The sequence below is a fragment of the Onychostruthus taczanowskii genome, unplaced genomic scaffold (assembly GCF_017590055.1).
Source record: "Onychostruthus taczanowskii isolate IOZ18803 unplaced genomic scaffold, ASM1759005v1 scaffold58, whole genome shotgun sequence".
Taxonomy (NCBI): Eukaryota; Metazoa; Chordata; class Aves; order Passeriformes; family Passeridae; genus Onychostruthus; species Onychostruthus taczanowskii.
Window position 1 is genome coordinate 2,541,717 of NW_024503457.1, and position 27,521 is coordinate 2,569,237.

At 44.3% G+C, this 27,521-nt stretch overlaps 1 protein-coding gene across 5 annotated transcripts in view; it reads left to right on the forward strand.

Annotated features, from left to right (window-relative positions):
• Positions 1 to 11: 11 nt before the first annotated feature.
• ARHGEF7 (Rho guanine nucleotide exchange factor 7) overlaps positions 12 to 27,521 on the forward strand; it is a 115,043-nt gene continuing 87,533 nt past the window's right edge. For 4 of the 5 annotated variants that reach the window (XR_005953646.1, XR_005953647.1, XM_041418001.1 and 1 more), the window contains exons 1-2: positions 12 to 336; positions 15,114 to 15,200. Coding sequence is in view for 2 of the 5 variants with exons in the window: in XM_041418001.1 (XP_041273935.1) it covers positions 172 to 336; positions 15,114 to 15,200 (252 nt within the window). In the remaining 3 variants the exon portion in view is untranslated. Of the gene's footprint in view, positions 337 to 14,895; positions 15,024 to 15,113; positions 15,201 to 27,521 lie in introns of those variants that run through there. The other variant, XM_041417999.1, reaches the window with a different exon arrangement.

Consider the following 27,521-nt stretch of genomic DNA (forward strand, 5'->3'; position numbering starts at 1 on the left):
GGTTTGCGGCACTGCAGCTGCATGTGTCTGTAGCGGCGGGGCCGGGGCGTCGTCATCTGCATTCACATGGGGGCGGCGCCGCCGGCCTCCGCCTGAAGCCCCCGCCGGGGGAGACACAAAACCCACGCGAGGCGCGGGGCGCCGCGACCCCCGCCCGCCGCCGCCATCGCCATGAATTCGGCGGAGCAGACCGTTACGTGGCTGATCGCCCTGGGCGTGCTGGAGTCGCCCAAAAAGACCATCTCCGACCCCGAGGGCTTCCTTCAGTCCTCCCTGAAGGACGGCGTGGTGCTGTGCCGCCTGCTCGACCGCCTGCTCCCGGGCACCATAGACAAAGTAAGTGCCCGCGGCCCCCGCCCCGCCGCCCTTTGTGCGGCCGGGCTCGCCGCCCCCGGCCCCGGGGCCCGGGGAGGGCGGCGAGGGGCGCGGGGGGCGGAGCGGGGCCGGTCCCCGTCGGGGGCCGGGGGAGAGCGGGGAGCGGCAGCCGGGCTGGAGGGGCTTCCCCCCGAGGGGCCACTGTTCTGCAAGTGCTGTACAAACGCTCCGCTCCCCAAAGCGGAGCTGGCTGTGCGCGGGAGACGCATTCATTTTGAGGGGGGGACTATAGACCCTTCTTTGCGTGCCACGAGCCCGCTGCAAACTTATCTACGCAACTGCTGGAACAGCCGGTGCCTCACCTCGCCTGGGAGGTGATTCAGCTCATCCCCTCCAGCCTCTGAAGGACATTTTAGCGTTTGATGCTTAGTTTTCTTGAAGGCTGTTTTAGCGCTATTTGGGTCCTTTACTGTTCGGTAGCCTGTGGAAAAAAATCTCATCCTTTTTTGGGGGAGGCTGAAAAAACGCGTTACAGCTCTAGTTTGCATTGTGTTTGAAGAAAATGTACTCTGTCAGGTAACTTTTATGTGTTTTGTGTGTGTACGTAATTCCTGTCGTAGCTCAGCCAGAGGGAGAGGGGTTGTGCCTCAAAACTTGGGACAGTACCGTTGTCTCACCTGATGTTCAATAACGTAGTGCACACAGAGATCCACATATTGGCAAAAAACTTTCCTCGTGTGCCAGTCTAAGGTAGTGAAGAGAAGACTGATGAAGGTCATCTGCTATGATGATGGGATGACTCCTTGCTTGAAAATAACACCATATTTTTCACCTTTTATAGCTGGCAGAGCACTCCACTCGTTGGAGCCTGCGGACAGTGGGCTTTTGTTACCTTTTGTGGCTCTATTTCAAGTAGTTCTCAGACCCACAAAGTTGTAACCAGTGCCTTGAACTCATCTGGACACTGGGCTGGGCTGGACTGTCCCCCTTCAGTTCCTCAGTTTGCCACCCACTGGGGTTGTTACTGTTTTGTGTTGTACTGTAGTGTGGAGGTCTTGGCTCTGGACTGGAGTCCCATTCTGCAGATTTAGTAGATCATTCCTGCCTCCCAAATTCACAGGTACATTAGGAGGTGGTGTGGTGATAAGGAAACCTCAGAGGAGCCCGCAGTGCTATTGGCGGGTGATAGAAGTGATGAGAGCGGGCACAGTGTGTCTGTGGCTGTGTGACTGTCGGTAGCTCAGACACCACCATGGTGGCCAGTGGGGCTAGCTCGGACAGCTGAAGCCCCTGCCACTGCTGCTGCCGGCTTTCCCCGCCACCATTTCCCCCTAAGGGACTGTTCAGGCAATAGAGCTGAAGAGGACGTCGCTGCTCCCAAGGGGCTGCAGCTTCGTGGAGGTGGTACATGAGGTGCAAACTCTTGTCCAGCGCACTGGGCTGCGAAGTGGGGCTCCAGAGCAGGTAAATGTCCTGTTCTGCCATCGGGTAAATGTCCTGTTCTGCTGTTCGGTGTGACACGTGTGACGTGGGGCTGGGGGTAAGTGGGGGCTCCTCCGCCTGACTATCCACTGGCTCTGACAGGCTCCGCCCATGCCTCCTTGTCCCCGGGCTCTTTTGCCTGGTGGCACCAAGCCCAAGGAGGGTTTTGGCAGCCTTTCCCACACTGCTGCTCCAGGCACGCTCCCTGAGCACCTCTTGGACTTTGGGTTCTGAGCTTTAGGGCAGGAAAGGTCTTTCCCCTTTGTGTAGATGTCAAGCCTAGTAAAATGGGGTCCTGCACTCAATCTGGGAAAGAGGCTCTACCAAAAAACAAAAATAAACAAAAAAGCATAACAGAAATAAATGTTAAAAGAGTGTTTCCCAACTTAATGTGCTTCTCTGTTACAGTATAGTTTGGGACAGCTCGGTTATTGAATGAAAGGCTCTCATTTCACCTCAAAGGAGCAAACACCTCTCATGTTCGGGTGGGGGTCCCTTCACAGCACCCATATGCAGAGGAGGCTTTGCAGAGGTGCACAGCTCCCCGCAGCCAGCAGCGACACCAGCCTGGGTGCGAGGAGCTGCCAGTGGGACCCATCGGCTGGGATGGCAGCCAGGGCGGGAGCAACGCTGGCACCTCGCAGCCTCCCAGCCCCCGAGCTCGCCCCGCGTCCAGCAGGGTGATGGGACAGGCGGCACAGACAGCCCTGGGCATCCCTGCTGACCCTGTGTGTCTCCTCTGGCTCTGACTTAGTTGTAAGGTTGGGGAGAAATAGCCTTTTATAATTATTTTTTAGGGGGATTTTTGGTTTTGTGAGGGTAACTGTTCTTATTTCTATGGGCCATTCACAAAGCACTTTCTAATTCATAGATGCCTCTCAAACTCATTTTTCCATCTAACTTTGTAAATATTCTTTTTCTATAGACTCAGAATTTATACTCCATACTTCTTTCACATTCTCATCTATGTTATGTCTGAGCTGTTTCCATGTTACTTTATTCTCTTTCTTTGTTTGTTAGTAAACAGATATAAAATCCTTTACTGTGCCATGATATTTTTCCCAAGTCGTTTTGGCTACTAGTATTTGTTACTTTTTTTATACTGGGTGCATTTAAAATATGAGTCTTGTTATTCTTTATTTGCCCTGAAAGTCTCTAGTTAAAACTGGACATTTTTGAAGTTTAAAAGATACAAGGATGTCCCAGAGATGTAGACTGATTCAGTTCTTAAAATCATTTGAGATCATAACTTTCTATAAATATCTGACATTAGCAGACACTTTGAAGACTTACAGAGCTCATTTTTCTGTAAATACAAAATGGTAACTAAAACCAAAGACAACATTTAAAAAATTACATAAAACAAATATGAAGAAATGTTTATCAGCTTGGGGTGCTTTTAAAGATATTTTCTTAAAAATGCTATAAATGTATTTCTTTCTTTCAAAAACAGATTAGAAAGAGGATTCAATATATGCAGGAATGTAGTAATACATTTTTTGGCATTTTGTGCTTTTTAAAGCCTCTGGGTACCCTGAGAGTAATTAGTAGGAGATTTTTAATAAATAAAGATTGTGCGACCATAAAAGGAATCAAGCACTTGAAGGTCAAAGAACAGAATTTTCACAAGTCGATAAAACAAATTAGTGGGTTTCAAGGCTGGTTAGTATATTCTTTCTTTAGATTGCTGTGTATTGGTATAACAACATTACACAGAGCAACTTACAGGGTTTCTTGCCAGGAAGTTTTGGCTGAATTTGTTTACATTACAATCATTTTCTATCTTGAACAGGAAAGGACAGATATTAAATTCACTAGATTTCTCTAAGCCAGAATGAAAATACCTTGAAAAGTAGTGTTGTTACAGACTGTTCCTTATTTTTAGGCTCCCATTTAATGTCATAATCATTCCTTTGCATTTTGAAAGAGACAATGACAAGGTAAAACAAAATAGTTGGGTTAGGCAGTGTGATGGTACTGCACAATAACCTTGTCCTGAACACAGGAAATGAACAAAAGTGAGGGCGATTATTAAAAAAAAACAATGCAAAATCAACAAAACCGACAACAGCTTCCTCCACCCTGTTCAAACCCAGCCATGTCTTAGTTTTTTAAAGCATGGAGATCTGTGTTGAAACATGGTTAGTTGATTTGTTCCAAAAGATAGGGAATTGCTGAATTTATGTAATTTGAATAAAAAAGCCATAATTTCAAGTTAGAGGATTTCAGCCTTGTGTGGTAAAACTGAATTACTTTGATGGCAGGGAAGGGATCCCCGTGGAAGCATTGCAGTGCAGTTGTCTGCCGCTTAGATGCTTTTCCTCTCAGAGATCATTTTCCAAACAGATTCCTCCATCGCAGACCAGTTTGACCCACTTTCAACGTTGTAAACAGAGATCAGAATTGGAGCGGGAATTTTCCTTGTCATATGAGGCTTCGCGCTCCATTAAGTTTTGTTTGTACTTTTATTTTTGGTCAGCTGTTCGACAGAAAGCATCGTTTTGAGGACAGCTTTGTTCCTTTTTGGGGAAAATGCAGGAGACGCATCGGGGAATGCGATGCAGCAGCCATTTGACACCCCGCGGTGCCCCGCTCCCGCCGGGGCTCCTGGAGGGCAGGGCAGCAGCTGGCTCGGTGCTTGGAGCCGGGGCATGGGAGATCGGCTGGCTCTCGCCCGCCCGGCCCCCCTCCGTCGAAGGGACCATCCCCAGGCGCTGCGCTGAGCGTAGGATTGAGCGAGGCAGAAGCTGCTCTGCTGCGCGTGGGAGGCTGATCCAAAACACAGCCGCTCCCTCCTCCTGCGCCCGCCGCGCCGAGGTGGGAGACGGGCGGCACGGGGCTGGCCCCGGGAAAACATAGAGCCCTCTCTCCTGCTGGATGAGACCTGGTGCGTGGCCGAAAGGAAACGTCATTCCCATTCCCTGTGGAGGATTGGGTACTGGCGTTGACATTAATTTGGTTATTAATTGGGGTAGTACCAGGCCTGATGGCAGCAAAGATGAAGGTCTTTGTACAAATACCTCATACATCTGTATGATTCTCTTTTTAATGAGAGAGGGCTTTGGCTAAATGAGGCATTCTGAATTGTAATTTAGGAATAAATTAACCCTTTGTAATTCACAAGGCAAATGAATTGTTGTGTATGAGCACAAGCACTGAGGGTTTGGACTGCCACGTGTGGCAGCCATGTCACCAGTCTTGTCCCCACGATGAGAGTGTGCACCTACAGCACCTCTGGCAAAGGGAAATTTATGCTCACTTATCTCTTATTTCACACGTAAATATCAGGGCTAAGTATACTTCTTTCCTGTTGTGACAAGGTGTGACCTGAACATGATATTTCATGTGTCATGAAGGAAGAAGAAAGGAAAGGTGTTTTGGACCCAGAGTTCAAGTGACAATTTTTGTCGCCCAGTATATTTGCAGAGGGTGCAATGCTGGCTGGCAGCTGAATGTGAAGCTCAGACAGAGCTTGAGGACGTCCCACCAGCAGTGCAGAATCCTAAGGTGGAAGTTTCCAGGTGCTATCTGGCCCCAAACCAACGTTTTGGAAGTCTATCCCACCAGCAGTGCAGACATTACTCCTAAGGTGGAAATTTCCAGGTGCTATCTGGCCCCAAACCAACGTTTTGGAAGTCTTCTGGCAGGATGTTCTCACCCTGAAGCCTTGGTGAGGCTGTTTTGGTCTGCCTGGCTGACCCCAAAGGCTGCTCTGCCTTTGCTCACTGAAATCTGTTGGGAAGGCATTGTGGTTGCTGCATGCAGCAGCAGCAGCAGGTCATCACAGGACAGGAAGCAAAATCTGCGTTTCAATGTGCATATGCTCCCTTCCTTCAGCAACAGTCCTCCCAGGGAGATTATTGTGCTTCTGGCAAGAATAATCCCTGCTGGACAGGTGTGCCTGCCATGGCTGTGTGCTCAGGGAATGCTGGTGTGTGTATGAATGCTGTTGCTCCAGGGTGGAAGCACTGCAAGGACGAGCTGAGAGCCTGGGGAAAAGTTATCCCAAACAAAGTCATTAGAGTACCTTTTTCTTGAATGCATGCTGTTCCCATCCATGATACTGTGAGCTTTGTAGGAATTTTTGGTCCTGTTACAGACTTGTCATTGCCGTGCTACTCCTGCTGCCTTGTGAGAGCAGGGATGCAGGAATGCTTTGAAGGAGAATCCCCTTGTTTTTGCTGTCTATGTACTGGCTCTGTAATTCTGGCAACTGGGATATTATCCAAAGAAATATGGTCTGCCTGTGCTCATTGAGGAAGCAGAGGACTTGTATCTGTGTGCACTGCTTTTTCTTTGAAAACCAGATCCTGTCAGTGCATAAAGATCTGGAATGAGTTAAATAAGGTTGTGCCAGGTCCTGAGAAGAGGGGGCAATTAAGGAAACTGTTGGTGATTAAATTGTTTTTTGTGAGAAAACCTGGAAAAATAATGTAGTTCTGCTGGTCTTGTTCTCATTAATGTCTTTCCCACAGTTTTTATATGCATTCTTTCTATGCCTGTACATAATATGGACAACAAAAACGCTAACCCTCAGGTACCCTACTGCTACCCAGACTATCCTCCAAATGCTGTGTGTGTGTGGAGAAAAGGAAGAACTGTGGGGATGCCACCAGCACGCTCCCCTCTGGTTACACTGCATGCTAGAGCCTGATGGTGCCACATTGTTCAGCTGAAAATGTTTAAGATTGTAATTCCAGCCTTAGAAAACTGGAAGTCTGGCTTTAGAATTGAAGTTTGCAGACTGGGTATGTATGTAAGTGTATTTATATATACGCACACACATATATATTTATATATATATTATATATAGTATGCATACATATTATTAAAATCTGGCTATGAATCACTGAGGAGAATTCAAGATACATGTTCCTTAAATAAAAATTTTAATTTATTGTTATCCAGTGGCTGTGATTTGAAGATCTGTAACTTTAAAACATTTCAAGCATGACAGGGCTTGCAAAAATACTGTGAGCTGGCAGCATGGAAGCAAGTGTCTTGCACCTTGGCTGGCTGAGCTTTACTCCCTGATCCTCAGCCAGTGTGACACTTTTGCTCTCTCCCTCACTTTGCTGCCTAGAGCAAAGCCATTTTCTCTCCACATCTCTCAATATGATGTGGTTGCTGCATTACCCACCACCAGTCATAGAACCATAGAATGGTTTGAGTTGGAAAGGACCTTAAAGATCATCTAGTTCCAGCACCCCTGCCATGGGACACCTTCCACTGGACCAGGTTGCTCAAAACCCCATGCAGCCTGGCCTTGAACACTTCCAGGGATGAGGCACCCATGACTTATCTGAGCAACCTGTTTCAATGCCTCAGTGCTGTTGTTACTGTGGTAGGGAGCTGAGCAGGGGTGGCCAGCTTCATCTGCAAGAAGTTTCCTTCGTGCCACTCCTCATCACAGATCACTGACACCCCGTGGGCAGAGGCCCGTGTCCCTTCTTGGCCAATGAAACACTGCTTGGGTCTAAGTGCATTTAATACAGGTCTCCATTTTCCTGTTCTGCAGTGAGTGCTATTGGATGATGTTGGCAGCTTGCCCAGAAGAGAATCCATCCCTTCTGTAGGGCTTTGGTAGTCCTATGGAATATTTTCATGGGGTGGGGGGAGGGGGAAAGCAGCAAAAATCATATACCCCCCACTGGTGCAGCTGTGCTGTCAGAGAAGTGGTTTTGTTGGCTTTGTTAATGTCGCTGGGGGAAGTGGTACTGTTAGACTGGCAGAGGAATTCCCTCCCTGGCATATGTTACATCCACACTGAGGAGCGATGCCAGCATATCTAGCAGCAGAGCTCTCCCAGTGTAAACAAACCCTGAGTGATTGGACTCCTGAAGCCTGAGCTTGCGCTGCATCAAAACAGCGATGCTCCACAGGAAGCACTGCAGGGTTTACGTGACAAGGGGTGCAAAATCCTTCCTCATCAGCCTTCCTTCACAGGGGAATCTCTTTGGTTCAGTTCCTGCCAAGCCCACACCTGGAGCTGCACTTTATCAGGCTTCAGGGAAATACTCATCTTCCTGTGGACGCTTAATGCTGGCACCCCTGGAGCTCTGCAACCTGAGGCTGATGATGCTGCTTGGGATTGGGGTCAATTGCATGCTAGCTGATTTCCTCTTTTTCTTTGAAATAGCAAGAAAATAAGCAAAACCAGGAATTAGGAATATTAGTTCTTAGCTTTTAGGAAGGAAGGGAAAGCAGCTTACTGCTGCAGCTGCAGCCAGACTCTCTTATGTGAGTGTATCACATCCTGCAGGCACACTCCTGTGCATGTGTTCTGGAAGGACTCCTGCCTAGTTCAGGTCACAGCAGGGGGCCTTCAAGGCTCCTAATAGCAGTTGCAAAGACAGCTTGTAAATTTTATGTGCATGGCATTCTCATTTTCTTAATGCTGTGCCAACCTATGTTTTCTGTCTGAAATATAAAAATTAGACGGAAACTTGAGACAACAAAAGTACTATACGGACTGCCCTGGTGCCCTTAGACTACAGTGTTTGTATCTTAGGGCTGGATTAAAACATGCTTCATGGGAGTCAGTTTATAGATTTCCACAAAGTCACAGAATCAATTATGTTGCAAAAGATCTCTGAGATCATCGAGTCTGACTGAACACCACCTTGTTAAGTAGACTTTGGCACTAAATACCCCATCCAGTCTTTCCTTAAACACCTCTAGGGAAGGTGACTCCACCACCTCCTGGGGCAGCCCATTCCAGTGTTTAATCACCCTTTCTGTGAAGGAAAGCCTCCTAATGTCCAACCTGAACCTTCTCTGATGCAACTTGAGTCTATGTATGTTGATGGGAATTTAATCAGGGTCCAAGGGAGGTGGCAAAAGTACTGTACTTCTACTGCAAAAAAGAAAGCACTGTTTTCCTGAATATTGTTTAATTCAGGTACATATCTGAAAAGATGAACTCAAACAGCTGAATCAGTTTTGCAGAGTCATTTTTGGAGGGCAGATTAATGGAAAAAAGCAGCTCTAATTTTTGCATAATGTCCCATTTATAAAGGCTGCCACAAGTCCTGGCTGGCATTTTAATCAAACTGTACATTTCATTTGCAAACTTAGCTGAACTTACATTTTGAGGGCTATTGCACTAAAGAACTGAAGTAGCTAAAGCAGAACATATGTGTGTTTGAATGTAGGTCACTGTTAATGATGGTTAGACAGGCAGAGGATCATTTCTGAATGTGTGCAGAGGCAAAAATCAGAAGAGCTGGAGGAGTCTTCAGCCCACTACAAGTGCTCCTGGTTTCACATAGCACAGCAAAGTGGAGGTTGAGGGAGCACAGAGTGGTGGCTGATGAGTTGGTGTGGCCTGTTGGGCAGTAAAGAAAAGGTGTTGGGTTATGTTTGTGTGGCTAAATGTGGGATTGGATTTGCTGGTTTGGAAGGTGATGGTGTGTGGTCTGAGGTGGGAGAGATGGAATACAGGGTCTGGAGTGGGGATGTAGGATGTAAAGCAGAGGAGTGTCAGATGTGGGGTTAGTCATGCTGATGGCTTTGGAGTGAGGTAATGGGATCTAAGAGCTCCTTCTGTGGCTGTCACCAATAGTGGTGTCCAAGGGCAAGAGGTTTGGGAACCTTTATGCCCTATTGTTAATAAAAAATGGACACTAACCACTTTTCAGAGAATTCTTCTAAACAACACTCAAAGGACTCTTGTAAGTCTAGGAGAGACTGGAGTTTGGGATAGTAAGTAGATTCCTGCTTTTACCTTCTGCTGTGTCTTTATTAACTTTTGGTGTCTGGGTATCCTTTTCAGCAAATAAGAATTTTAGGGCATACCATAAGGCACCTTCCTTCCTCTTTGTATTGTATGCAGAGTCTAGGTGAGTTGTGGAAATGTAAAATTTCAGCACTTGAAAAAATTTTAGTGCATGACCTGTAGGAACTTCAGTCTTTTGCTGGATCTAGCTCTTGCTATCTATGTGTCTGTCTGTCTGTCTGCCTGCTGCTGTGCTTTCAGAGCATGGGTTCCCTCAAGCCAAAATACAGGTGTGTAGCCCATGCTGATTGCCGTGCAGGTTATTATTGAAAAGTTTGTGGGTTGCAGGTTTTATAGGGTGGGAAAAGTCAGTGCTAAAGAGCTACAGTACTGCACAAACTGTATCATGCTAAGGTCGGGTGCTCTGTCAAGACACCTGATTTTAAAACAAAACTGCACTTCGTTGAGAATCCTGATCTGTGTTTTTAGTTTAGTTATAGCATCCTGCTAGTGTGCCATCAGTAAGATGTGCAGTTCTTTAAATGATTTGTCTCAACTGCAGAGTGCTCCTTACTTAGAGATGCGGAAGATGTGATCCTTGGAAGTGCAGCTGTGCCTCCTGCTGTCCTGGGAGGAGCACGGGACTCCCATCTGCAGTTCTCTCAGCCCAACTGCTCACTGGCTGCAGAGAAAGTGCTGCACCTGCCATTGGTCCCGAGCAGTGGATGCTTCCTCGAGAAGCAGAGGATGTTCTCCTGTGTAACTGTGTAACCACTCTTTCTTTTCCGTCCCTGCTGGGTTAAATTAGTGAGAGCCAGTGGTCTGGGACAGAGCAGGAAAGCCGAACGCCGGAAGGGACGGGCCATGCTGGGCGTGGGCGCAGGTGCGGGCAGGAGGCAGAGCTGGGAGGGCTGGCGAGGAAGGAGCCGGCAGAGCTGCTGGACAGTGAATCCATCGCCTGCAGCTTCACCACAGCACCAGGCTGCTGTGAGAATGGCCAGGCTTCCTCCTCATGATGATTTTAATCTCATTTTTGTCCCTGAACACAAACCCTGGCAACAAATCCCAGCCTGTAGTGCTTGTGCAGGAGGTGTTTGCCCCACTGGAAGATCAGCTGCCCTTGACCAGTCAAAGGGGTTGGAAGCAAGGGAAACACAGCTGCTGTGAGACTGAATGTGATCAATAGGACCCTTTTGTTAGCTTTGCTGCATTGTGCAATTATAGTATTTTTACTGATTAGATTGCAGTAATGCGCTGTGTGTACAAGGTGCTCTGAAACATGGAGAGAAAACTGTTTTGTGCTGTGATGGGAATCTGATATAAAAGGGTCCAGGCAGGATGAACAGGATTTTCCCTTACTTAAGGGCTCAGTCTTTGAACTTCAGGCTCAAACAGCCATTCACCTGAACAGGACGTTTTAAAGTGGTTACTGAACTTGGCTACTAGTTTGCAGCTAGGTTACATTTTCTATTAGTTTCTGCTTTCTAGTTACTGAGATAGTCTTCTTACATAGTAAACCATGTTGTACTTATTATATGTTGTACTAGATAAATGATTGATGTAACTTGCATGTAGGAACTGTGTTCTTACTCAGTCTAGTAGCTTCCAGTTTCTATATAAAGGCCTTGTACACTTCTCATTTTGTGACCCAGTTTGTCAACTTGTTCAGCAGTGAATGCAAGTAAACAGCTGATTTTCCATACATATAGCTGAAGATGTCTCCTACTTTTTATTAATGTCTCATGTTTACTTGAGATTGCAAACAAACAGCTGTGGTTGGGTTTTTTTTCTTTATTTTATTTATTCATTATTGTACACATTCCATACTTATTTTCCTCATATAATTTCCCTGTCCAAATGAACTAATAGTAGCCTTTTTAATTTTTTCTAAGACCACCCCTGTCATATGTTTTCCTGATACAGCCTCTCTTCATTGCCCTTTTTTATTCACTTGTTAAGTTGTTTAAAACCATAGATTTAAACTGATCTAAAGGGATGTAACAATTAGCTAGGTACCATCTATTTGCATTGCACATTGTTCCCCACCTTTTCTGGGTGGTGAGAAATGTACTCTGCTCCTTGATAGCTACAGTGCATCACATAAGTGTCCTCATTGAACTAGCTGTGGTTTCTAGCACTGCTCCCCAAGAGATTAAATCTTAATCAGAACCTGTCCCTGAACCACAAAGAAGTGGTTCAAACAGTGGCTGCTCTGCATATTACCTTCCTCTCGTCTCTTTGGATTCCACTGTGGCACCCTGGTCCCTAATTAAGAATCTGTCATGCCCCTCTGGAATCCCTGTCTTTTCTAATTACTATTAACCTTTTTTATTTGTATTACTAGAGCACACAGAGATTCCAGTTGGACACTGAGGCCTCTTTGTACTAAGAGCTGTGTATACATATAAAAAGTAGACAGCCCCCATTAATGAACTAATGGTGTTGGTCTATGATAGGAAAAGGATGAAGCAAATACTGGAGAGGAAAATACATAACCTCTTCACTTTACTGGCTTTATGTACATGCAACCTACTTTTTATTAAGCTAAGCAATTTGGGAATATGACCCTACTTTTATTTATCCTTTGTCTCTGTACAGATTAGCTGTTTTTCAGGTGGACCAGGACTTACCTGCCTCTGGTCTGTTTGCATTATGTTCTGGTACATTTTGAATAGTCTGTGAGGCTATAAATGTGATCTGTGTGAGAGGTCATGCTCCTGAGCTTCCTGTAACTACAAAGGATATAATGTACCATATGTGTGATTTTACCACGGGCCTGGCCCACATAACTGCACTTCAACATTCTGTCGCAGGGCTGGTTTTGTTCTTCAGGTCCCTTACTGCGTTTCTCAGCTGTCTGTAGGAGAAGATTGCCAGAATCACATTAACATTTTCCAGGTAAATATCGGGTTTGCTTAATTTTATGGGACCATTAATGCTTTACATTTCTAGCAGGATGCAAATGCTAAGATATTTTTAAATTTTTTACCCATATGCTTCTGTCTTCTGTTGTATAAAAATGCTGCTGCAGTCACAGAGCTGAGAAAATGTACCCTGCTTCTTTTATCACTCCAAAGCCTTTTCCCTTGTTTTGAAGGAAGAAATTATATTTCTAAAGATTTACTGTAACTTACTTTATTGTTTAGAGGAAGATGATTTTTAACTGAAAACATGCATTAGAGTGCTGGAGGGGCTAAGGTCTCAGTGGTGTATTTGGCATGTATTTTAAGCTTCCAGACCTGATAGGGAACAATTTGCTGGGTTTGAGTTTTCTTTGCTTGTTGTTTCTTTAATCTTCAATTGAAAGTTTTTGCCTTTCTCTAATCATGTCTCTCCTTACCCTCTCCCCATTCTTCCCCCTAACTCTTTTTTAAAATTTTTATTTTTGGCTTCTTTTTTCCAGTTATTGCTCAGTCTTTTAGAATTATGTGCGGCCTCTTATGAGGCGGTAGTACATGTCTGGGTTTCTTAGAATTAATGTGTTGGAGACTTTGGGACATTTTGTGTTAATGTGGATTGTGTTATGAGACAAGAGGTGCTTCTTCTAAGAGAAACCTGGATTTACTGTGATTTCTTGGGAGACATTAATTGTGTTTGAAGAGCAGAAGTAATGTTAAGGTTTCTCAGAATGAAAAGAGGCCTTGATGAACAAAGTAGATGAAAAAGAAAATGGTGGGTACAAAAAAGAGACAATGAAGTAGCACATGTAAAAGGAGATAAACCCCAGTGATTATGCAAATAGTTTAAGATAAAGCAGTTCTGAATTGCAATGATATTGTTCTGTGAATATTAAGAACATATAGGAGAGAACATACTAGGAGCATCAACATGGAAAAAAATTCCCAGCATATTATTCTAGCAAGGGATGTTGGCATGATAGCTTTGGATTTCTTACTAGAATTAAGAAATAAATTAATAGAGTAATCAAAAAGTGTTTTAAGCAAGAGACATGAAGGTTGTGGTGTTTTCAGGGAGGCTCTCTTACCTCTTGCGTCCTTCAAACTTACTGAATTTATCTTTTGAGCTGAGTCCTTCCATAGGGCTTCTTTAGGATTCCCTTTATGTTTTAGTGTAGTGAAGGGTTATTTTTAAGCCGCAGTGATTTATCATAGTACCAAACAATTTGAGGAGTTTGGAGGGGTGTGTGTGTGTGCTCTTTCCTTGAGAAAAGGAAGATTCTTCAACTTATATCATTACCAAATTGCTTGTATTACAGACTAGTGGGTTTCATTTAAGACTCATCTGAATTTTGTTTAGAAAATTATAGTGACTTGTGTTTTCAATTTCTTTGTGCCAGTTCACCCTGTCATGCTGTCACATTTGTTAATTTTTGTGGTATCAAAAATTACCTTTGTGGTAATAATTCTGTATCAAAAAGTACCTCTGTGGGTCAGAGGTATCTTTAATATCTTATAATCATGTGGGGAGGCACTGCCTTGGTTTCAGCTTGACAGAATGTTTGGAGTCAACCTTTTGTGAAGTTCCCAGTGCTATGCAGGTGAATTATGCTGTGAGTTTATGTTACCTTGACACACATGTGTGTAACAAAACCTCCTCTGAGTGCAATGCATGATCAAAGGCCGTGACACTGTGTTGCAACACCTCGGTTTCCAGTGCATTTCAGTGCTAGGCTTTCCCCTTCTGACAGAACGAGGTGTCCAGTTTGGGCAATGACTTGTTTGCTAAACTACGTCACAGAAATCAATGAATGTGTTGTGAAAGGACGCTAACGTGCACACAGAATTTAGTTAAGCTGTGGTAAGTGAAGCCATGTCCCTGTGCAGGCTGCTTTTCCGTGGCAGGGCTACTCTTTGCTTTTGGGGTCTACAGTGGTGAGCCAAAGGCACCGTGAGTGCGGCTGCAGAGAGCAGACAGCTGCGCTGCCAAAACCTGTCTTAGATTCACTCAAGGTTTTACTCTGTGTGACATTGTTTTTCTTCTGGGGTGGGAAGGGGCTGTTTAATAAACCACAGATAAAGGTCATTAACATCAGACCCTGGAATTGGTAGATTATTAACTCCGGGTGCTGGCATTATCCGCGGAGGTGTTCGGAGCATTTCCGATATATTTCCTAGTTAGAAAACCGATACCCAAGGGTGGGCCGGAGTCAGAAGGAGGGCACCGACGAGCCCCACTGGCGACACCTGCCACCCGCGGCGTGCGCCTCGTACCCCGTTCGGGATCACCGCTTGTCCCGGGCTGTCCCCGGCTGCCCGCTGGGCCGCTTGGCCCTGCAGCCAAACCCGTCACGGCGCTGGGGTCTTTGCAGCAGCAATTTGAACAATTCAGAAGCACGGCGCGGCGAGGCCCGGGCCGCTCCCGCCCGCAGCCGGGGCGGGGCCGGGGCGGGCCGAGCCGCCGCGACCGCGCCTGGCCGGGGCACCCCTGCCCGCGCTCCTGCCCGCCGCCCCCCGCCCTCGCACGCCATTTCCTGTGCTCCGTGTTTACTTCCCGGTTCAAACCCTCCAGTGGGAGCCAGCGGCGCCGCTGCCTGCGGAGGGAGCGGGAGGTGAGGGGAGCGGCGCGGTGGGGGACGCCCTCCGCTCCGGTGCGCTCCGGTCTCCTCCCCGCGCTGAGCCGCCCGCCTCTTCTCTTGCAGGTGTACCCGGAGCCGCGGACGGAGGGCGAGTGCCTGAGCAACATCCGCGAGTTCCTGCGGGGCTGCGGTGCTTCCCTGCGCCTGGAGGTGAGTCGGGGCTGGGGGCGCCCGGCTCGGTCCCGGGGGCGGGGGGTTTCTCGCCCTCCCTTTGTGCCCGGGGACGCGGCAGACAAGATGGTGGCGGCCGCCCCTCCCCTGGCTGGCCGCCCGGCCGGAGCGCGGGGAAGGGCCGCGCCGCTCCTCGGCAGCGCCGGGCGGGCAGGGCGCTGCCGCTGCGGGTGCCGGGGCCGGGGCTTGCCTGGCTAAAACCACTGCTCTTCTGTCCGAGTGAATTCTCGGTACGTATAAATTGTGTCCGCTGTATTCGTGGAATCGCTTTGGAAGCGCAGCGGTCGGCTTAGAGAAATTAAGTTGCCTATAACCGAGTGAAATGCTAATTGAAGAAAATGGCAGGTGCTGTTTCTTCTATTTAAATTTGCGTTACATAAAAGCCCTACAAACTGCCATCTTTTCCGAACGTGTGTTCGCAGGGTTGCAAATTAGGTTCTCGAATATTGCTGGTATATTTAGCTATAGCAAGTACATACTGCTGTCGAGTTTACTTGATGTTGGCGTGTGGGAAGGAACTGATGAGATTAAAAACAGGTTTCAGCTTCTCTGCGTTGGAAAGTGAGAGGTATTGTAATTTCAGTCCTTGGAGACATTTTTTTGGGTGGAAAATTGGTTTCTGGTGGTTCTGGACTTAAATTAATGTAGTATTGCCTTAATTAATTTGCAGGGTCTTATGGTACCTCTGGTCCTGCCTGTGATTTTGCCAGGCAGTAGCTGCATGTCATTAAAAAAGGCTCTGATTGCTTTCCTGAGGCCTCTAAACAGTGAAGTATCATTAGTGAAATAAATGATACTTGCAGGACTTGCCCTTTATTTTAGGTTCTCTCATGGATAAAGATGGAAATTAAGACTGCTTTTAGCACTCCTCTTGTAAGTCCTTACTTTTTTTACCTTCCTTCCCTTCTCCCTGGCAAATGTGTAGAAAATCCTTTAGGATTTCCTGGGAGAAAAAACAAATTAAGTTCTGAAATAATCAGAAACCAGGTTCTGGGATCAACATTGCATTGTGTCAAGTGTTCTTTTTGCTTTGGAGCAGCTGCCACTCCCATTTGTCTTTTCTAGGGCCACCTTGAGCTTTTCATGTTTTGAACATTTGTGTGTGAGAGCAGATCCAAACTTCAAGTGGTAGACATTCATGAACTGGGGAGAATTGGGGGAGGAGGTACTTCTGATCTCAGTGCAGAAATAAATTGAGTGTTGTAAATGTTAAAGAGGGAGAAAATGGCATTTATATCATCCCCTCCCCTTTACTGATTTCCTTCATCAGGTCTCTCAAAGTCTGAAGCTACTGCAATTGTGACAGGTTGGGAATGGTTACAGTGTTGCAGTTTGGTCTCTTTTTTAGTTGCAGAAAGCTTTTGTCAGCTCTTTTCCTTGGGGTGACGAGAAAATGAAGAAAAATGATTGAAAGAAAAGATAATTTTGCTCTTGTTCTGACAGCCTGAATATCTTTGGGAATAGTCAAATTGTTAACCTGGCCTCAGGGACTTCTCAGCAAGACTGCCGGAAACACCTTTCTTACGTGGAGGTAACTGGCAGCAGTGGCTTCCAGCTCAGCATGTTGGAACAGGAATTATTCCCAAGCACAAGAGAGTTCAGAAGCTGGCAAGAAGGGGCACAAATGCTTGGGCTTATGGAGCTCTTGTGTGTGTATTTATGGTTTGTGCATTGTCTGTTCCCTGTTGTTTTCTCATTAATTTTTCCAGCCCCCTAACTGTGGCCAAAGATGAGAGCAATGGCAGCCTGGATTCAACCAGGGAGTAGCTGGCAGGGGCCTCTTGGCCATCCGCTACTCCTGGGCTCCTTCCCCTCCCTCTGTTAACAAGGTGTGAGTCAGCCCTGGAGAAGCTGAGCCTTCCTCACCGTGGGAACTGGGGAGATGCCACAGGGTCTGTGTAATGCTTCCTGAGTCTCAGGCAGGGTTTAGAGATTGCGTTGTGCGAAGAGTGTGAGGAGCATCTCTGGAACCGCTTTAGGGGATGTTATCAGAGAGGGCAGGCGAGCTAACAAGGAGTTAGTGGTGAGTACAAATATTTGACAAAGGGTTAGATGTGTGTCTGGTACCTTAAATAATAGAAACATTTGGACAATATGGGTATCAGAGGAAGCCCTAGGGTGGTGCGGGGAGATGTGACATTATTCTGTACATTAATGTGCTTTTCCTATTAAGTATTCCACAATGTGGAGTTTTCTGTGACCTATAAGGGTTGTACTTGAGCCTTACATTGAATGTGAATTATATGTAGTTGGATCAGATGATTTCTCTGTGTGTTATTTTGTGAGCCTGGTAGTGGTTTGGTTAGCCCAAGATCAGCATTGCACAAGCACTTTTTGCTCCCAGATCTGAACTCATCTTGGAAGCAGTGGTGGTGTATTTTTGCGAAGCCATGTCAGAGCTCCTTGCCTTGCTGGAGTTCTGTAGGTCTCCAGTTTAGGAGACTTTGTTATGGCATTTTTGAGAATTTGATAAACTACTGTGGTTAATGGAAAGCTGCACAGCAGTAGATGGCTTCTTAGGGATGCTTTCTTCTGTGGATCCTTTTTTTAGAGGATATGATAACTTTGGTTTTTTTCCTACATGTGAAATAAGGGGCAGAGATGAGAAAATCTGTTGGTTTGGAAAAGTGCTGGTGTCTGAAAGCTGTTCTTATTTTATTTTTCTTGCTTCCCAGTAAGTTTGGGTTGTTAGAAAGATAAAACCTTCAGAAAGGGTATTTCAAATTCTAATGAGGAGGATTGCTGTTCCTCGGAGGAAACCAGTGGCTCCCTTCCTACACCCCCCAGTATTTTTTGATATTTAAGTGTTCTGTAGAAAAGAGAATACTTAATTTGGAGCTTGCAGCGATCTTTGTACAGCAAAGCTTGATTCCAGAAATAACCAGAATAATGTGCTGCAAGTATTGGGCTTTAAAAATTATTTTTAATACAGCTTTTTTGTGTGCATATACAAGGAACTGAGACCTATTAATGAGAAAATGTTCCTAAGACCTCCACCAGGGACTGAATTTCCATGTTTTTTTTTCTCTTCTGAAAATGATTAATCCATCCTTAGAATAATTGTAGTATTGAGTAGTTTTTTCTACTTTGAGCCTTCAGTGCTATTGCTGAATGTCTGTATAGATGGAGGGGACTGTAGAGTAGCTACCTATGTTGTCAGTTCACATGTTACTGTGGATCTTTTCCTAGGCAAATAGGATATTTGCTAGGTACTGTTCTTTCCATTTTTGCTTTAAAGGCTGTTTTCCCACCCCGTTTTCTCTTTGGCTGGAGAGACATTTAACTCCCTTCTGAGGAGCATGACCTGCTTTTCAAAACAGATACTTGTTGTACCTGAGGGACTCTGTTCTAGAAGAATGTGGGTGGATATGGTTAAGGAGGGGTGTATGGTTAAGAAGGAACTCACTGTAGGCATAGCTTTCACAGAAGTCTTGCAAAGGAGAGAAAAATGAAAAAGTGATGGCTTAATTCTACCTGAGCCCTAGCAAGTTTTGCCATTATGGTTATCTTGTACCTGTGTCATGTTACTCTAGTTTTGTTCTCGTTCCAAGGAGCTTGAGCTTCCTGAATATAATGCTGTCTTTTCTTATTCTTTGACCAGAGCTGTTTGACAGCTTGCATTTACCCTGGAGAAATCACTGCATAGTTCAACAGCAGTGAAGTTTGTTGGGGGAGCAGTTGAATGTAGAATAATAAACAAAAATAGGTTAATGGAAAACCATGTTAGTATCTGCTGTTTAAAGGGCAGAGTGTTTGACATATCCTGTGAACAGTGTCACTGGCCTGTGTGATCAAATTCCGTAAGTAGCATCTTGCAGGGCTTTTTTACTGGCTTTCATAAAATAAAAGATTAATGCTTGCTTATCTGAATGTTAACAGGTTTCTTGAGCTCAAAAATATTTTGTATTTCTGACTTTCATACTGATGGGTAAGATAGCTACTGCTTAATGGAAGAAGACAAGCTGTGGATCTGAGAACCCTTTCTCTACCTGCTAAGAGACCTGCTTGCCTCTAGGATTCAAGGATGGTCATTTTATTGCAGAGGCACCAATGCCAAGCCTAGGAATTTATTTCTATAATAAACTAACCAAAGAAGAAATGAAGCAAACCTGGCAGTCTTACACAGTCTGAGATCCTGTGCTTCTATATTATAAAATCTCTTGAACAAGAGGGATTTGCCCTTAAGGTTCAGAACACTGCATGCAAATTTCTAAAATAAAATTCATAGCACTCAAGATTTAATCAAGATATACAAATGCTTGTGAATGTCTATAATGGAGCTCCAGCCTTGGGGAAAAGTTTGTGAGGGGTGCCAGTGTCACTCTGTTAGAGCAGGTAATCTTTTGGGAGCAAAGGTACCTGTCTGTTTCCTTCCCTCACACCCACCCCTAACACAGCAGTTCATCTGTTAGGTGATGCTTCTTTCCCCTGAGCCTTGCCCACTTCTTTATACCATTATGGCTACAATCCTACTGCCAGTGTGGACTTGGAAAGGTATTCTGCCAGCTGACTTTCGAAGACCTATTTGTATAAGGAACATGTAGAGCTGTGCTGCTAGTGTGGATGGACTTGGCTGACATTCACTTGTCAGTGAATTAGGAATCAATAGGTTTCTAGTACTGAAGACCTTTATGTCTGTCTTAGGACAATGATACAGAAATTAAATCATCTACCTATCTTTTCAGCCCTTGTTCAGACTATGGTCTTTATTTTGTCAAGAACAATATTCCTTAGATTTGCCCCTGAGTTTATTCCCAGGTCTTTCTAACCCAGAAGGTGCGCTGCCAAATGCCTTCATGATTCTTAAATGTCATAAACATTTCCCAGAATTTCAGTGTTTTAGAGTTGCCATTCTTTGCTTATGGACTGCGCATTGTGAAGTTTTATTTCGAGGCTGAGATCTTACTGGTATATTTTTCAAAGGGAAAAAGTTGTATCTTTTAATTAAGATGTGTCTACCATATTCCTTACCCCCAACTCCCACCCTGGTTTCTACTTGTTCACAAAACTATTCTGAATATATTTTAGATATTGCTTAAAGCAAAGTGCCGTGTGTCACTGCAACTTGTCTTGTACATACAGACCTCCAACATGTGACTGCTTCTCTGTCTCTCACATCCTTCATTTCTATCCTTTTTCTCATGTGTAAATATGTGTTTTTAAGACAGGGAGATGCTGTTGCTTGACTTTTTTATATTATTTTCATAAGAATGGCTTCTTGTGATATGCAGAATTTTTAGGATGCACAGAGTAGCAGGCCTAGGACTGAGACTGTGTTTCATGTGTTTATCAATCCTTTGTGTTCCTATTGAAGAGAGGCCTTTGAATATTACTTTAAGGGTGTCTTACAGATAGAATAATGGAAAAACAGTGGGTTTTTTTGTCTGAGATTAAGCCAGTTCCTCATCTTGTATACCATTCATGCGTAGTGTGATGCTAGCTGAGAAGATGACACAGAGAGGCAGGAACATATGGCATTGGACAGGGAGGAATGGTAGTATCAGAAATTGTTATGGTTTTATTTAGTAAAACCCAGTCTGAAACACAAATGTGCATGGTAGCTTTTCAAATCCTTACGTGGTTCCCTTTTCACTTAAACCTTCCTGCTCTTTCTGTGAGAATTTATTTGTGATTCTGCCTTGTGTGAGCTTGTTGCATCAGCAGTAGCATGATACTGTGCTATCACCTCCTGACTAAAGTGAGTCCAGTGGCTTTCGTTAAAGAGAAGAATGAACCTCCTTATTGAGGTACAGGTTCAAAATCACCTGATATACGGTAATTTGAAAAAGACTTAGAAGAAAGCTATCAAGTAACAAAAGTGGGTACTTAGAAGAAAGCTATCAAGTAACAAAAGTGGATTACAAGTGTATCTTTGTCATTAATAATGTAACAAATAGTGCTAGTATTTTTTTGTATCTACTAGGTGGTTTTTTTTTTTTTTTTTGGCTACTTGAGGTCTATGTTCAGTACTTTCAAGGTAAAAAATTTTTTTTGAAATTTTGAATTAGACCATGAATATTTTAATTCCTGCCAGTTCTTTTGTATTGCCTGATTTGTGGTACTTTGAACTCAATCTCATAAGCGTGCATGTGAGACTGGCACAATGAATGGCTCTATCATGGGGGCAGATTCCTTTCTTTGCTGCATGAAGCAAGTGTTATGGGGAGTCTAGTGTGTCAGAACACATTCAAAATGTTTCAGGCATGTCTTGGTTGTCAGCATGTACAAGGCAAGTTGCAGTGACACAGTAAATATTAACTGGTCCTCCTAATTTTGACTGGGATTGAGTTAATTTTATTCCTAGACGCTGAATTTTGGATTTAGAATGAGAATAATGTTAATAACTCACTGTTTTAGTTGTTTCTGAGCAGTGCTTACACTAAAGCAAGGACTGTTTAGATTTTTGTGCTGCCCTGCCAGGGAGGAGATTGGTGGACAGGAGGTTGGAAGTGGACCCAGCCAGGACAGCTGATCCCAGCTGACCAGAGGGATATCCCACACCATGTGGTGTGATGCTCAGCACTGAAACTGGGAGGAGGTGACCAGGGGGTGTCCACCTGCTGTTCCCTGATCACTGGCTGGGCCCTGGTCATCAGGTGCTTGTGCATCACATTTTTTCTATATACCCTTATAATTACATATATATAATTATATAATAATATTTTCTCTTCCTTTTCTATCATATTAAGCTGCCTTTATCTCAACCATTGACTTTAACCTGTCTTTCCAATTCTGTCCCCTATCCCATTTGTTGGGGGTGGGCTGGGGAATGAGTGAGTGAGTGAATGGCTCAGTGGTGTTCAGCTGCCTGCCAGGTCAAACCACAGCACTGGTACAGATCTGTTCAGAGCAGTTTTGCAAATGAGTTGCTCTGTGGTTTGGGAGAGGCTTCTGTGTAACTGTTTCATTTGTGGTGCTTCTTTGGAGTTTGAGAATAAAATGAACCTTCATCTAGCAATTAAAATGTATTGCACTATTAATTGAGAATGCACAGAAGACATCAGTGTTATGCTCAAATATAGCAGACTGTTTTCACAAGAGGATTTCATTGCTTCTTTGATAGAAGAGGAGTTAATCATCTGAGGGAAGGTGTGGAAACTAGGAAAGTTGGGAGAAAAGGGTGGGTAGAGTGAGTTGGAGAATTTTGAGCAGAACTTTGGAGTCCTTAAGGCTTAAAAAGGGAGAAGAGTCTGCTTCCCGATTTATACGCTGTCCTCCTGACTTGTCAGAGGAGTTCTTGCTCTCTGATTTCTTTAGTCCTGTTGTGTCCTCCTCTCTTGTGAAGCACAGTGAGGAAGGGCTCATCTGCTGCTTTTCTGAAGGGTGGGAGCTGTGGGAAGGGGGGGCCCTTCTGATTAGCCCTGAGCAGGGAGCAAGCTGTGCAGAGGAGGTGGGGATGCCAGGTGTGAAGGCAGGTCTTGGGAGGAGAGCAGGGGAGCTGCTCTGTCCCTCTCAGCAAGGGAACAGCAGGGACAGTAGAGAGGAATGAAGATGGCATTAGGACAGTGTGGCACCTGCTGTGAGCCCAGTGCTCAGCAGAGAAGGGCATTTCAGAAGTCAGGTCTTGTTCCTGTCAGCACCTGCCTGCCTTTTTACTTCCCAGATGATGGCTATGGTCTTGTTAGCTGCTGTTGTGGTTTTTATGAGTGCCTTGTGAAGGTGGACTTAGGAGGTCTCATGCACTTTCTCTCTTGAATACTTTTGAAGAGATTTTTTAGCTGGCAAGCATACTAAAAATATAAATGTAGATAAATCTTGCACTGTACAACTACAGTTGTGTATATTGAACACAATTACATTGTTATTAGCTGTCAGATTATTTCCCAAGCACATGTGTGACATGGGAAAACAAAGAATATACAAAATAGGTTATAGTTGTTGGTGTATTGTGTGAAGAAAACTTGGGTATCTGCAGACCTTAATGATATAATGTGTTTTCTTAATGTATGCATTTGGACTAAGAAGGTCCTCAGAGCTGAAGTGCATCCTGCAGTATGTCAGATGGCAGTGCTCAGTCTCTTCAGGAACCTGGAAAACTTTCTCCTCTTGTGACAATGACTGTATTGCATCATTTTGGCAAGGGAGGAATTCTGGCAGAACAGTTGCTTTGAACCTTACCTCAAATGAGGACTGTGCAGAAGAGAGTACATCCTGGCAAAGCAAGCTGCTGCTTTTGTTTGCTGTCATCTCGCCAGAATATTTTGATTTTTCTTTGAACTTAAGAGTCGGCATAAATCACTTCAGTTATCTGTAAATGGTGGAGTAGCAAATCTAGGTTTTTTGTGGGTTGCTCTGATTTTTTAAGTGCTTCCAGCTTTGCAATTGTTCATGACTTCTGCTTGCATGTAAATATCCTGGCATGTGTGGTAAAGGTGATATGCATTCTGCACTGGAGAGTAGTTTTCACAGGCTTGATTTTGAAAGGTGGTGTTGAGGAGAGGGGAAAAGCACCTTGCACTAATTAAAAGGAACAGAAATATTAGAATATGGTGATTTCTCCAATTCCTTAAGGGGAGTTCTCTTACTGTGCTCAGCTGAGTACACAAATGGCTCTAGCACTTGCATGTTTCAGCTTGAGCCCTCTATTCCTCTATAGTTAACTGTGTTTAGATGTTTCGTCAGATACTGGGCTGGTCCTGTCAGTATTACTGAGAGTTGGAGTTTGTGTGAAGAGCAGCATTTTGTTTTTTTGACACTTCTGTCTTTTCCCAGGTCTTTCTGTTTCTCAGGAAATACTGAAAAATTCTAGGTAATGGGGGTAATTGTAGTGCTAAAAACCTCGGACTCTTTTTGCTGAAAAAAGCTGCCTTCAGCTGTGTGCCTCTTACTCTTCCTCTGGGATGAAGCCAGCAGGATCCAGCTGGTTGGGTAACCTGGGGGCAGGTGAGGAGGGAGATTCGGCTATGTGGGAAAGTGATGTGGTGTTTTCAGTAGGTGGCAGTCCTTCTCTGAATCAGTCCAGGGCCACTGGTGAGCCTGGTGACAGAGAGGCAGGGACAGAGGAAAAAAGAGGGAGCAAAGTTTTTCTGTCAGTGCCATCTTGTGGGCCAAGTATAAACACACGAGCCTGAGCACTGGTGCCTTGGGAAGAAGAGGGGTATTCCTTCAGGTCTGCCTGAGTGGTGTCCTGAGGTGGCTCTGTCCTGCTGGCAGCCTTTGCTGAGAGCCTGTGTGTGGCCAGCCCAGGAGCTGCCCTCTTTACTTTTGGGGCCAGCAAGGAGAGGGTGGAGTATTCTTGGGGTACCCTTTGCTTTCTGAGGGGCTGGGGCTAGAGGCTCGTGCTTAGCAGATGAAATCCTGATTAATTCTTTTTTTTTCCCAAACTTCAGCTGAAGTCATAGACTTCTTCCAATTTTTTGACTGTTGTTGGCCACACTTCTTTGAATGGAGTGTTTAGAAACTGTTAAGTAGCAGTTGCTTTTGAGTCCAGTTTACAAATAAAACATTAAATACTGAGCCAAGCTCCTTTGATACAAATCCTCAATGCTACTTGCTTTAGCAGCCCTATGAAAGGTAGTGGTGCAGCTGCCTTAGGCTGTGAAATAATAAAGGAAAAACTAGAGGTGAGGGAACCCAAAAACAAATATATGCTATTACTAGCTGATGTAAGGGCATCTTCACAGATCCTCTCCTGCTAGTGCTGAGATTTTTAAAAAAAATATTCCCATGCTCTCCACTCCTATTTTCTATCCCCTACCCTGGTGTTTTCCTTGAGGAGGATAGAAGACTTATCAGAGAGAGGACTAGTGATGGTTAGTGAGAATATGGTGATGATATGCTTAATAATTTTTGCCAGATATATACTTGTTAAGTAACTTGCAGGATTCCTGCCTGGTCAAGTCTTCTCCATGTGATGTCCACTCTTGCTTCACAGCAATCCCTGTTTTGCATGATGTTTTCAGGAGAATGTTGGCTGGAAGTGCCAGCAAAAGCAATTCTCCTAGGCAAGTACTGCTGAAAACCGAACCACTGCCCTAGCTTTAATTAAATTAGCTCTTGTTTCCTCTCCCTCTCCCCTTGTTTAAGTTCCCTCCAAAAAATTTCAAGAATGGGTACTCTGGATATCTGTTTTCTTGTTGCTCACCTGCCTGGCAGTGACTGAGCATGGCAGAGATGGGCACATTGGTTTAGATCAACGTGAGTTGCAAAGGAAGCACTCCAGCAAAGTATCAGTCAGTTCCATTTTTTACTTTCCTAACAGAGTTGTAACCTCTCTCAGCAAGTGTGTATTGTCTCTGTATTATTTTTACATCATCTAGATGAGTTTACATTGTTTCATGATTATTTCTAAAGAAATGGGAGTAGAAATACAGCTTGCTTTGTTTTCAGATGATCGGACAGACTCCCAGTAAATTGTTCGTTGCTTCCCTGCCAATATGTGTGTTAGGTTTTTCTCCCAGTTGTGACTGACCCTCAGAACTGGATTGGTTGAGTGGCTGGCACAGAGGACTCAAAGGAGAAGGGAACAGTCTGGGGTGTCCTCTTTTGACAGCAGCAACACAGTCTAAAATAAATAGACCTTTACATACTTTTTAACTGGAGCAGCCTATTCTTCAAATGTTTTGAGGTTCATTCAGTCAGTATAAAGCAAAGAGAGTGGGAGAGGGAGTGGAATTTATCACACCCCCACACATGTTCACTTAATTAATGAATAGAAATGAGGTAAGAAAAAGACAGTTGTGAATTCTTAAGTCTCTTAGCAGAAGGTGCCTGGAAGCACTTGGTTTTAAATCATCAGGTACAAAGATTCCTACTTGTTAAATTAACTGGTTTACTGTTTAAAACACATTGAAATGCCTTTTTTTTTTTTTTTTGCATGTTCTATACTTTTATTAGCTTCATAGGGTGTCCTCAAAATGTATACTTTAGGAAATTACCATGTTTTGTCTAAAAGCAAGCCTCTGCAGAAATTATGACATAGTTTGTCATAGTCTTTGTTGTTAAAGCATTTAAATAATGTATGTTAAAGCATTTAAGTGTATGGAGATAGGGTAGTCGCTCACTTTTTTTTCTCTTAATATTGATGCTAAAGGTTTAGGAAAGTGTTTGAATTACAAATGTGGAACAGGATGTTAATCTATACTAATCTAATCATTATTTGAATAGGCCATTTAAATCCATCCACCCTGTGGGCTTGTGAGCAGCATAAAGTAAATTACAAGAAAATGCATTTTCACACCCTTTGCCTTAGGCTAGTTCTTCATCCTGGTGTCACATGAACATTTTGCAAAAGATAAATTTCACGGATAAATGCAGCTAAAGTTATTTTCTGTACTTGGCAGTAAAACTGAAAGAGAATTCTTCATTGTTAAAATACAAAGTTGTAGTAATTACCTGACTTTGATATTGTAAACTGCTGATAGTTAAATTGACCACATCTACGTATTATTTATGGCCTAAGTTAATTAGTTGGCTTGGAGGGCTCTGCAGTTTTGAGGATGCCAGTCAGCTAGTTGTTTCCTGCCTGTACTTGCTTATTAAGATGGCTTATCGCTTAATTTTTTTTTGTTAATATTTCTTGGTAGAGGTATTTCAAATGTCTCTATAGCATTCAAATCTAAGTGAATGCGTGTAATTTTATTTATAGCTGTTGTCAGCAAATGCAGGAGAATATACATGTGCCTTTAGAGCTCTCAAAAAAATCTCAGGGAAAGTACACTTTGAGACACAAGTGAGAGACTGGAAGGCTGCAGTTTGTTGTTTTCAACTGACACGCTCAAAACACTGTAATTTGGTGTTGTTTTGCACAGGTGTAAATAAACAGCTTATGAATTAGTTTAGTTTAAAATTGGTAAGTGGAATACTTTGTACTGTAAAAGCATTGCAAGACTGGAACAACTGTAGGCTTATCTTTTGAGGGCCACACTACCCTCAGTTCCATTTTTGATGTGGATGTTACTTAAGAAATTGCTATGCCAAACCCAAAAAGTGTTACTGGGCCCTCTCTGTATGTGCATTTTGCTAAACAGGTAATTGCTCAGTTTTTTGTAGGAACCTTGCCTGGTTCCAGCTGGAAAGCTGTTCATTGCTCTTCCTTTATTCATTGGATGGTCTCAGACTTGGATTTGAGTTTGGAGGCAGAATTAATAGTTGCTGTATGAATGTAGTGCTTTCCACGGTGCTTTTTCTTTGGTTTGGTTTCTGAAGGAGTGGTATTACCCTTGTTTCATGGTGCTTGAGCTGCAGCCTCGAGTGTCTATGGTTTGACACAGCCCCTCTGGGCCTCAGCTGGAGCTGTGAGTGCGGAGCACGATGCAGAGCAGGCTGTGCTCCTAGGGTAGATAAACCATTGTGGCAGTA